The following is a 12955-nucleotide window of genomic DNA, read 5'->3' as shown; positions in this document are numbered from 1 at the left end:
TAAAACAAAACGCAGAAAGGTTGTAGAATGGGATATAAACATGGTCTCAAACGATCATTCCCAGTTAACAGATTAATTACAAAGGGGAAAATGTCCCTCTAAAATGGAGAGATTTGTCAGAAAACACCTAAACCAAGTGATCAAACTTTACAACACCAGTAATGGGACAAACTTACTTTCTGTGCCTTCTAATATGATGCAACCCAAAATGTTTAACCTGAATCTAATCATTAGGAAATAATGAGAAGAATCCAGATTGCAGAATATTCTGCAAGACAACTAGTCAGGAGTTTTAAAACATCAATGTCATCAAAAATTAAAAAAAAAAAAAAGGCAAGGAAGAGGACTGTTCCAAATTAAAGAAGACTAAAAAGCCATGACAACCAAATGCAAAAAATAATAGCTACAAAGAACTTTTAGAGGTAACTGAGGAAATTCAGATATATTTTGGATATCGTATTGTTGAATTAATGTTAACTTTCTTGGGTGTAATATGGTATTGAGGTTATATAAGAGAATGCCCTTTTTCTAAAGAAATACATGTTGAAGTATTTAGGGGTTAAGCATCGTATCTGTGACTAACTTCAAATGATTCAGCAAAAAAATTGTGGCATGCATGTGTGTGTATGTATTTATATATATTTACATATATACAGAGGGTGCCAAAAAATGTTTACACATTTTAAGAAAAAAAACTGTATTAAAATTATGCTGATGGTAACCACTTTGAGCACCTCTTGTAATTGCAGAAGTCAAACGTGACTTGTATTCATCTTTTGTTATCTGTATATATTGAGTATTACAATTTTAATACAGTTTTTCTCCATTCTTAAAATGTATATACTTTTTTTTGGCACCCTCTGTATTTCATAGTTTATAGAGAGGGAGAAAGAAAAATAAATCAAATGTGGCAAAATTTTAACTGGTGAAACTAAAGGATATACAGATGTTTACTGGACAGTTCATCCAACATTTTTGTAGATTTGAAATCTTCCAGAATTACTTGTGAAGAAAAAGAAGCTAAAAGAGAGTGAGTACTATTTGTAGTAGCTAACTGAATGGAATCGCTCTTAAAAATATCAAATGGGAAGCCCTTTACATTTTGTACATCTGAGGATGTGGTCTGTAACGTTTGGTCCCTGCAAATATATAACAAACATGTTATCTACATCATATTATCTACATAAGATTATATGTTCTATGCATAAAACTATATAGTATATTTATAGAGAGAAACTGCAGAAGACATACACCAAAAGTTAAATTGGGTATCTCAAGGGACTGAGATTACAGGTGATTTCTATTTCTTCTTTTTGCATGTCTGTATTTTCTTTAATTAGGAAAAAAGGCACTGTAATAGAGAAATTATGTCCCTAAAACATGTTCTAGAAAGTTTCCTAACTTTTCTGCAGACTTACTTGTGTAGTGGTCAGGTGGAGATTGTTAAGAGTTGTGAAGGGCCTCAGAGATCACTGCTTCCAATTTTGCAATTAATGCCACACCATCGTTTTTAAAAACGAGGAGGAAGAGGGAACTAGGAAGATCAATCAAATGAGCATTCTTTGCTCAAAGTCCACATAGAGCTGTAATCCTAAGATACGTATAATTATGTATCTTTTTTTCAGTTAGTATTATAAAAACTATTTTTACATGTTATAGTATTGGTAGTTTTAATGGTCTGATAGTCTATTGAGTGAATATACTTTTATTTAGCTTTCTTCTGCTGCTGGTAATTTTCTAATTTCTTGATATAGTACACAAAATTACAATGAATAATGTTTGTGCATATGGTAATTTTCTTCTTTTGAATAACTTTTTTAGGATAAAATTCCTAAGAGTGACATTATTGGATTCTAAAGTATAAACATTTTTAAGGACCTTGATGTGAAAATATCAGGTACTCAAAATACCCAAGTTTAGAAATAGCTAAGCATTATCTGGCACATGTAATGGAAATTCCCCAAGGATGATGAGATCCCCAAATTAAAAAGGATGCCTCAAGGGCATCTGGGCAACTAGATCCTAGCTTAGATACTCAATGCTTTATAACCCTCTGTCATGTGGGGTGTCATGCGGGGTCTCTGGTCCTGCTCCCCGCATAAGAACGCAGGATATGGTGAGGCCAAAAAGGAACACCACGGAGCCACAGATAGGGGAGTCATACCACTATATCTCGCTGGTGGCTGAGTTGGAGACACAGGAAGTAGGATCCACACAATTCGCAATTCGCCGTCCACTTCTCTGCCAACCAACCAACCAACCAACGCAGTCACAGCAGTTATATCAGTGGCTTACTGGCTAACTGGTTACAACTGATGGCCAACTAGTCACAGATGACGGCCATCTACTACCTGAGCCAGCACCTTTCCACGTGAGGCCGAGAGCCTGGAAACTGCTCTCTGGGACTCTGTCCCCACACCCTATTTGTGCAATTTCTGAGCCATCATAAGGATTACTGAGTTCCTCTGCTCATGGGTCTTTTTTATCCTGGTCATAACTTTCCCAAGAGGGAAACCTGGGATGACCTTAAAATAAAACAGGTGCAAATTCACTTAACCACCCACCCCCGCTCCGGTTCCCATCTGAGCCATGACTTACTTTTCTAGTGCACTTCGAACAGGAGGCAAACCTCCACAGCTGTGTTTGTATACTGTTTCCAGGATTTGGCAACCATGAATCTGTGGAAAATACAGCCTTTTCAAACTGGATTCCATTTTAATAGTTCATGTAGCACAAAATCATATTCCATATTCAATCTAGAGGGCACAACCCAGCAGGGAATAGGGATGAACTTTCTCATTAGATCTATGCATAGTTCCCATTCTGACTCCAACTGCAATGTATGTGGGGTTTTCCCCACACCACCAAGCAATTCTGACACCTAGGGTGTAGCTGGGGTGTCCTACAATTCAACCTAATCCTGACATTATCTACCCAGAGACAGCATGAGGTCCCACAGGTTAAGGGCTCAGTCCCACAAGACTGCCCTCCACTTCAGGCGCCAGTCACAAGCCCAGGCTGTTACCTCTGCTTCTGACCAACTGGCTATAGGTTCCCATGACCTCCTCCTCGTGCTCCATTAATCTATCTGCTAGAGCAGTTCACAGAGCTCAGGAAACCAGATTACTCATTAGACTACTGGGTTTTTACAAAGGATATCAAAGGATATGAATTAATAGCCAGGTAAAGATACTTAGGGCGAGGTCCCAAACAAAGGAGCTTCTGGTCCCAGGGAGTTTGGGATGGCCCAGGGAAGCGGTCTGTTTCATCAACCCGGAAGCTCTCCGAACCCTGTTCTTTTGGGTTTTTATAGAGGCTTCATTACATAGGCACCGCTAATTAAATTAGGGGCCACACCGGTGACTGAACTCAATCTCTTGCCCCTCTCCCCACCCCGCAGGTGGGGAGGGGTGGGGCTGAAAGTGCCAACCCTCCAATCACACGGCTGGTGCCCCTGGCAACCAGCCCCCATCCTTAGATGCTTTCCAAAAGTCAACTCCTTAACTCAGGTGTGGTGGATAAGGGTTCGTTATGAATATCAAGACACCTAGATCACTCTTATCAATTAGGAAATTCCAAGGGTTTTAGAAGCTCTGTGCCAGAGACAATATGAAGACCAAATGTGTATTTCTTCTTATAAATCACAATAGTTGTTCTCAAAGTACGCACTCCCTACCCCTCTCCAGCCAGCCCCACCTCTGGCAGCAGCAGCACCACCACCTGGGAACTTCTTAGAAATGTAAATTCTTGGGCCCCACTGCAGACCCACCGAATCAGAATCTCTGGCGTAGGGCCCAGGTCCCAGCCTGGTTTTTAACAATCTGCTCTAGGTGATTCTAATGCACAATGAAGTTTGAGAACTATTGCACTAGAGAAACCAGAAACATTTAGAGTTGAAATTCCAAGCAGAGGTAAAGAAAGCTCTTTATATCAGATTCAGGCCTAATTCAGACTTATAAGGTACACACTTTTCCAAAAATCTGCTTCCTCTTTCTGTGTCCTCTGGCTCTCTCTTTTTTAAAAACTGCTTTATTGAGGTATAATTTACATACCATAGAATTCACCCATTTTAAGTGTACTATTCAACAATTTTTAGTAATTTTACAGCATTGTGCAACCATCACCATAAGCCAGTTTTATAACATTTCCATCACTGTAAAGGATACTTTGTACCTGTCTGCAATCAACCCCATCCTCACCCCCAGCCCATGCCCTTGACCACCTCAGTTTTTCACTTTGTAGAGCCAGAGCACACCAGCCCCTGGCAGGAAGGAAGATTCACCCATCTGCAATCGCTCTGCTCATTTCTACTCTCCTTCCGGTGGCCAATGGAAGCTGAAAGACAACTGCGATGTGCAGCTACGCATGGAACCTTACACTAACTCCACTTATCTAGAAGGTCCCCTCTATTTTGGGAGATAATTAGTACGTAGAGTGCTTCTTTGGAGTCAGACCTAGGTTTATATGCCCGCTCCACCACTTCCTACCATCTCTGTGACACTAGGCACTTAACCTATTTGACCCCTCAGAGGACTGGATGTGATAACGTATATGAAGCACTAAGCACAGTGCATGGTATACCGCAAGTGCACAATAAAAGCTCCACGTTATTTGATGAGGGCAATCAGCTTTGAAGGGCCAAACAGCACCTCCCCTACTGGCTTTGCTGGCACAGAATGAATGCAGCAAAATTAAGTTTCTGTACTTACAGAGCAAAAAAATAAAGAAGCAACCTGGCAAATTAACTGGTTAACTAGTTACAGTCATCAAGGTGAACACTCCTAATAAGCTAAGGCACAACTATAACAGCTTAAAAACATGAATGAGCTAAACATGTTTAATCCATTTGTCCTTTTTGGTCCAATTAGGGACCAGCAGATAGAGTCTTCTTCTAATGTGAAATCTCAGATCATTTATTCCTTAGTTATTAACTCTGCCCCAAAAAGACATTCTCCCTAACTTGGCAATGCAGGTGATAAAAACTTGTGATAAGAACAGTCATATTTAACTAATAAACATCTGGGTTTCACCCAACGGTCTAATTCTCAGGAAACTGCAAGCATCATAACCATAAACCTATTACCGTCTTTCCTTCTAAGGATTAACTTTCAGCTTCACCTCAAGACCGACATCCTACAGCTCTAAATCCTTAGTGCAAAAAGCTCTCATGGGGGGCCGGCCCGTGGCTCAGGTGGTTAGAGCTCCGTGCTCCTAACTCCGAAGGCTGCCAGTTCAATTCCCACATGGGCCAGTGGGCTCTCAACCACAAGGTTGCCGGTTCAACTCCTTGAGTCCCGCAAGGGATGGTGGGCTCCGCCCCCTGCAACTAGTAACGGCAACTGAACCTGGAGTTGAGCTGCGCCCTCCACAACTAAGGCTGAAAGGACAACAACTTGGAGCTGAATGGCACCCTCCACAAATAAGACTGAAAGGACAACTTGACTTGGAAAAAAGTCCTGGAAGTATACACTGTTCCCCAATAATAAAGTCCTGTTCCCCTTCCCCAATAAAAAATATCTTAAATAAATAAATAAATAAATAAATAAGCAAAATAAGATAAAAGTTAGATTCCATTAAAAATAAAAAAATAAAAAATAAGTAAAAGTTAGAGTCCATTAAAAAAAAAAAAAGCCCTCATGCCGATAGCATTCTTCTCTTTCCCAGCAGCATTCTTGGGTACATCTACTAGCATTTCCCCCACCTTCTGGACCAAGAGGTGCTTAAGGGCAGGGTTATAATCTATTTTTGCATTCCTGATACTTAGCATGATACGCAGCCAGATATTGTTGAATGAATAAATAAAAACTGCTAAAAGCTAGGGTCTTCGAAAATGAATGAAAGGCAAACTTAATTAAGAAGATTTCCTTGGTGCTTACCAGAGCAAAAGGAAAAGGAAAGTTCTCACCTTTTGACTTTTAATTTGTTCTACCACAACCATCACAGAGGGGAAAAGGAGCTGGAACTGCAAAGTACAGAATAATTAGGAGGGTCTATAATCGAATACAAGGGAAAAAATTACTCCAGCAACTGCTTTTGTTTCTAAATAGTCCCAGTTAACGTAAAGATGGCAATACCACAGAGCAGCCAAGATCCAGTATCCTAAGACAATTTGCTTAGATCTCTGTCTGTAGAGACAGAGAATGGCAGATAGAAGCAGTATTCTGCTTGTGAGGCTAGCATAAGTGTCAGAGAGCATTAACACCTCAGACATTAAGTTTTAACTAATTTGGAGCTTTTCAAACAGTTCTGATCTAGGAAAGCATACAAGATATAAAATGCTGGACTCTGAATCCAGAAGAAAAAAAGTTCTCAAGAAAATAGCATAAGTTAGATTATTCTAACCGTATCAACAGATTCCAAGCCTTTTGTTATTTTGGCAGCATACCTGATCTAAGGAGTAATTGACATGTGATATGGAGAGATGGGGGTCGGCCAGGAACTGCAACGAGAAACACACTGTAGTTAGGGCTCCATACAAAATATCTCGAATCTATTTGATCCATGAAAACTAGAAGGGAATCTGAGAATGGGCTTACTATTAGTTTTAGGTTATTGAGATGATGAAGATTTATAGAAGATTATTAATTCTGATTTTCAGGTGATAATAAGCTAGGGCTCTCATATACTAACTCAAGAACCTCTGCCATGATCTGCACGCCACTTTGATCATGACTTGAGCAATCACAGAGTACACCTTCCCTCCAGCCACACAGAAAACAGCCCACTCTTAACTACCTGACCGTATTAAAGGGCATTTCAAATTCAAGAACATGCCCTAATCTGCTGTCCCAGAAGGGCTGTCCCCGTATCTCCTCTCTCACCTCTTGTTCCAAATCAAGCAGTGCTTGGCGATAAGGCTGCAAAACTGAGTCCAGACCTGTGCAGAAGGCCCTTAGGTAGATTCCATGTAACCCACCTTGGCCCTGCTGAGAGGGATGGTGATCCTGAAATCAAACAAACAGATGTCAACTTTTCAGCTTACACCCTGGAACTTGAGGAAGACATTCTTTATTACTGGTATTGTTTTTGCTTAAATAATTCCATATCAAAGCAGTGATTCAGTGAGAGGAAAACCCAACTGAAGAGAAAGAGTTTGTGTTATTTTAATTTTCCTAGTGGCCCAGATATTACAAACAGCCAGGTACTATTCCATAGTCAGTGGAGATTTTTCTACAACTCAGTTTTATAACTTCCAGCTTAAATCCTTTTGGTAGCTTCCCACTGCCTCAAAATAATACCTAAACTCCCTTACATGGTATACGATGACTTTTGCATTCTGGCCCTTACCCTCTCTTCAAAATTATCTTTCACTGTTTCCGACTTTACATCCTCATGTTCCAACTACCCACAGTTCACCAAATGTGCTTTGCTTCTATTTCTCACCCCCATGAATTTGGATGTGCTCTGCTTATAACTGTGCACTCATCCTTGTGCACAGTTCCTGCAGGACCCAGATACTCTTCCTGCAGGACCCAACTCAAGCATGTCTTCCCTGCAAAGCCCTCCCCAACTCTCCCTAGGAAACTGACAGCTTCCCCGTTTGCTGCTTTCCTAGCGTCTCTATTTAGTGCTGGAATTGTACTTTTGTTTATTTGTCCCCCTCACTAGACCAAGAGCTTCAGGAAGCAAGGGCCCACATTTTATTAGTCTTTGTATTTCAGCTCCTAATACAGTTCTTTGAACAGAGGGTAAATATTTACTGAATAAATAAAATGACTTCAACATCCCTTCTCCTGCCTGGCATGGCAATTCATCTGAACATGAATGAATCTGATAGTCAACATGGGGAGTCATGAGACCCTCACCAAGAGACAAATATGGCTCGTCTTTCAGGAAACCTGTAATTTTTTGTAAGAGCTTCTTCCATAGTTTTATATAGGGAACTGTGGTTAACAGTTGACTAGAGGCCACAATGACTAGCCTCTCTGGCTGTGTACTGATTTGGGCGATCAGGCTCTGGTGGTGGTAGATACAGTAACAGAATTCAGCAACAAATGTGGTAGGAAGCTCGGGCTCCGGGGTTACAAGGCATAGGGTAGCCAGAGGATGCTGCAAAGGATACTAATAGTTCCTGGAGATAAATGCTTACAGCTGTAATAAGAATAACATGGGCATAGAGTGAAATAGAGTAGATCGGCGTACAACCAATTTTGTTTTATTCTTGTGTCATTCCAGAGAAATAAATGTCTTCATTTATCACATAATGAAAGAGAAAATGAGTATGCTTTTTACTTTTCCAAAAAAAGAGGTACTACAGATATCTTTAGAATTTGGGAAAGTAAGAATTCACATATTATATAAGATGAAATCCATAGTCACAAGAATATAGAGCATATTTTTTTCTTTTAGGTGTTATATACAAAAAATTAAAATTAGAGGCCTTTTCATCTATATTAATATACATACAGGTTCCAAGTTTGATAATTAAGTGTGCCCTCAATGTGATTTCATAGCAACCTGGCATTGATTAGACTTTAAACTCCTGTTTAGCTTATGTATTTTCTCTGCAATAAAATCAGTTTGAGTGAACCAGAATCCCTGTCCCAGAGATGAAAACATAAGGCATTATCCTCCAACTCCTTTGCCCCATAGATGACCCCTACAGGCCTGACAACCAATTTGTGTAATGCGACAGAATGTACTGACTGCATTGTTTCAGAAAAGCATCCTTCCTCTTCCTTTCTAGAAGTCTCCGTCTTTCTCCTCTACCAGAATAATTCTTCCAACTAGGAAAGTCATCACTGAATCAGAGTCACACAATTCGGCAATCTTTTTGCTTACCACCAACAGAACTGCAGACAATTAAAAATAAAGAGAACTTTAAAATTTCTCTTAAAAAAATTTCAGTGCTTACTATGTACCAGGCATTTTGCATGTTTAATCCTCACAACTCTATGAGATAGGTACTATCTACTATCCCCCTTTTATAGATAAGGAAACTAAGCCTTAGTTATCGAGCATTAGGTTATAGTCGCGCACTCTATGGCCAGTGAGTGACAGAGAGGGACACAAATCCTTGACCTCTACACTACACTGACTTCCAATTAAGTCATGTAATGGATAATATTTATTAAATGCTTACCATGTTCCAAGAACATCCTCTGGTTTAACTCAATGTGACTAAGGTAGTTAGAAGTAGAACAGCAAAGGAATTTGAGATAATGCTTCATGTTTTCACCTCTGGAAATGGAACTCTGATCCAGCTCAAACTAATTTAATTCACGTCTCCTAAAACTCAGGTGAAGCATATTTTCTTACACCAATTTGCCGAAATTAGTCCCCTATCTATATTTTCTCCTTGTGTGGGAATTTTCCCCTGGTGTCACCTGGCCTTCACTTGAAAAAATTCCAGTGATGAGAAATTCGTAACTTCCTGTGGCTCATTTCACACAAATTACCAGTGGATTCACTGAAAGCTTGGCATAGCTCCTGCCCTCTGGATGTACATTCCTGGGAACAGGAAACTACCTGTTGCTGCACATGGCCTGTGTACTGTTCAATGAACTCGGTGAAGCGAATGTAGTCTGTGCCAAGCCGACAGAGTCGATTCAGGACGCTGGTTTCACTGGGATGGAGAAATGGGAAGTCCTGTGACACCTGCAGGAGAGGAACCAGGCTAAAATCACTGATGCCTGCGATTCGCTGCACACCCGTCTGAGGTGCTTCAAGTGCTTTGTGCTAGTTATCGTTTCCCTTCTCAAGATGTCCATTTAAAACTGGTAAGTTCTGGATAACAAAAGTATTATTTTTTTTTTTTTAGAGGCAGATTTGATTGTCGTCTTATTTTACATAGATTTCAGGTGTACAATTCTGTATTACATCATCTATAAATCCCATTGTGTGTTCACCACCCGGAGTCAGTTCTCCTTCCATCACAAAAGTATTTTCAAACCACTGCAAAGGTGCTGTTCCCCATCCCTGACTTAATTAGTTCTTTATTGAAATAGGTTGCAACACATGGTAAAGAATTGAAACAATACAAAATGGTGTACATTAAAAATAAGTCAACTTCCCCAGAGGCAGCTACTGTTACCTGTCTCTTATACAGTATTTCAGGGATGGTCTATAAGGATATGGGGGTTTTGACCTGGTTGCAACAAAGTCCCTTTAGCAAAATCTCTTTACCAAACTCCAGACATATTCTTAGGATTTACGAAGTCTCTATGAGATTTTAAATTGTTTTCATGTCAGTAAAAATGTAAAGTAAATGTAGCATACTATAATCTGTCAAAGTACCTTTTAACTAGACATATACATTTAGTATCCATATTTTCATTTGTATTTTTAAATGATGGCCAAATGATAGTCTAGTATGCTATATAAAGGTTTCACAGCAGTTCAACTAGAAAATAGTAAGAGACTGTATTCATTCAACCAAAGTTCTTTTTTTTAATATGGCAAAATATACATAAAAGTTATCATTTTAGCCATTTTTAATCCATTTGCTGCAATGTTCAGATATATCCGAATGAATATTCCCATCCACTGACTGCGGTGTTTGAGTTTACTCCACGAGCTCAAAACAACTTTTCTTTCCCTCTACTGTGGAGTTCAAGTATACATGCATAAAATACTCAAAATACAACTTTTTATTTTTTTGTGGAATTTCGACACATTTTGAAAAAAACACTTGAAATCAATTAATGCAGTGAAAGGATTAAATGTACAGTTCTTGGGATTAAGTACATTCACATTGTTGTTCAACCATCACCACCATCTGTCTCCAGAACATTTTCATCTTCCCAAACTGAAGCTCTGTACCCATTATACAGTGATTTCTCATTCTCCCTCCCCAAAGTCTCTGTCACCACCCTTCTATTTCTGTCTCTATGAATCTGATTACTCAAAGTACCTCAAATAAGTGGAATCATACAATATTTGTACTTCGTGACTGGCTTATTTCACTTAGGACAGTGTCTCCAAGGTTCATCCACGTTGTGGCATATGTTAGAATTTCTTTCCTTTTTAAGATGGAAAGATATTCCATTGCAGGTATATGTCATATTTTGTTTATCCATTCACCTGTCCATGGATACCTGAGTTGCTTCTACCTTTTGGCTACTGTGAATAATGCTATTATGAACATGGGTGTACAAATATCTGTTCAAGTCCCTGCTTTCACTTCTTTTAGTATATATATACCCAGAAGAGAAACTGCTGGATCATTTGGTAATTCTATGTTAATTTTTTGAGGAATCACCATACCGTTTCCTGCAGGGGCTGCACCATTTTATAGTCCCACCAGCAAAGCAAAAGGGTTCTAATTTCTCCACAACCTCACCAACACTTATTATTTTCTGTTTTGTTTTGTTTTGTTCGTTTTTTTGAATAATAGCCATCCTAAAAGGTATGAAGTGGTATCTCATTGTGCTTTTGATTAGCATTTCCCTAATGATTACTGATATTGATCATCTTTTCATTTGTTTATTGGCCACTATATATCTTCGTTGGAGAATCAACCAATTTACTTATCCCAGGCACTGTGTTAACGTTCTGAAATTAAATATTGAACAAAATCAGATATAGTTGCTACCCCCAAAGAGCTTAGCATATTGCATATTCATATTGTGAGTATTGTATTTTGTGGATGCCATCTTTATATGACAGTAAATGTGGTAATAAATAGGCAAAGAAGAGTTTTTCTGTTTCTGAGTCCATAATAATTTGATTAGGAATCCCCTTAATGTAGATTTTAATAACACAATGATAACCATATCCACAAATTAATAACTCAGAGGCATCATGACGTAGTGCTTAAGAACCTGGTCTTTGGAGCCAGGCTGTCTGGGTTTGAATCCCTGAGTTGCCTCTTACTTGCTTGAAATCTTAGGCAGATTTCAATACCTCTCTATGCCTCAGTTTTCATACCTATAAAGCAGAGATAATAATTGTGAGGATTAAATAAGTTATGCCATGTACATCACATATGCCAAGTACATAACAAGTGTTCAATATATGTAAGCAATAGTTTTATTATTGGGACAGCTCTACCCAGTTAGCCAGTGATACTCCCATTAAAACTGGCATTTTGAGCAGTGCTTTCTGGCACAGTTTTAGAAAAGCTGAAGGTCTAGTTTTTCTATAACAGCAAACAATACCTTGAAGTTATTGATATCATTTGGTGTAATCTAGTTATATGAACAGGCATTCTCTGCATTACAGTTACTAAAGTCAAAACAGAAAATATAAAGCCAGACCTGTGGCAAAGTCATTCTACTATTAAATTCAATGTTGGTGATTTAGTTTCAGCAAAACAACAGCATAAGTCACATTATATCAGTGGTTCTCAATCAGGGCCAATTTTGCCCCCCAAGGAAAATTTTGTAATGGCTGGAGATATTTTTGGTTGCCACAACTCAACGGGTATCACTGGCCTCTAGTGAGCAGAGGCCATGGATGCTGCTAAACATCCTACAGTGCACAGGAGAGCCCTCCACAACAGAGAATTATCCTGTCCAAAATGTCAATAGTGCCAGTGTTAATGAATTGATAAATGTGGTAGTTTTGCTTACGTTGTAAAAATATTTGGTTTTATAGCTTTCATGAGAGCAATATGCTTGAGTTTATACTTAGCTTAATATGTATACATATTCTATATGACAATAAAATGATTTTTATCAACATTGGGCATTCATGACAATTTTCCCCTTTATTCAATGTGAAAACCACTGCTCTGCAGAAAGTATGCAATATTTGCTGGTTTTGGTGGCTTTTTTTTACACAAATATCTACTCTGTGGGACAAACTGTGCCAGGTGCTTCTGGGACATCCATGAAGACCACTGTGGTCTTTGCCTCCACGGGCAATCTGTGCAAGAAAGACTAGGACGAGGTGACAATAAATAATATGACTTGTGGTTAAGTCCTCTAAGGGAAAAAAACAAGTTGCTGTGATAGACTATAATGGCATAGGGGAGGACACTGAAAGACATGGTCAGAGAAAGTTTTTCTGAGGT

General features: G+C 39.1%; 1 protein-coding gene across 2 annotated transcripts in view; it reads right to left on the bottom strand.

The window, feature by feature from the left end:
* Positions 1–12955, bottom strand: part of TUBGCP4 (tubulin gamma complex component 4) — a 31910-nt gene that overhangs the window by 17491 nt on the left and 1464 nt on the right. For both annotated transcript variants that reach the window (XM_019725372.3, XM_019725371.3), the window contains exons 2-6: positions 9469–9597; positions 6822–6944; positions 6386–6439; positions 5906–5962; positions 2599–2678 (exon numbers count right to left, since the gene is read on the bottom strand). In XM_019725372.3, the coding sequence (XP_019580931.1) occupies positions 2599–2678; positions 5906–5962; positions 6386–6439; positions 6822–6944; positions 9469–9597 (443 nt within the window). The remainder of the gene's footprint in view (positions 1–2598; positions 2679–5905; positions 5963–6385; positions 6440–6821; positions 6945–9468; positions 9598–12955) is intronic.

This window comes from Rhinolophus sinicus, chromosome 3 (assembly GCF_057876585.1).
Source record: "Rhinolophus sinicus isolate RSI-liver-muscle chromosome 3, RSI-T2T, whole genome shotgun sequence".
In the NCBI taxonomy this organism is placed as follows: Eukaryota; Metazoa; Chordata; class Mammalia; order Chiroptera; family Rhinolophidae; genus Rhinolophus; species Rhinolophus sinicus.
This window is presented reverse-complemented; position numbering and strand designations above follow the sequence as displayed.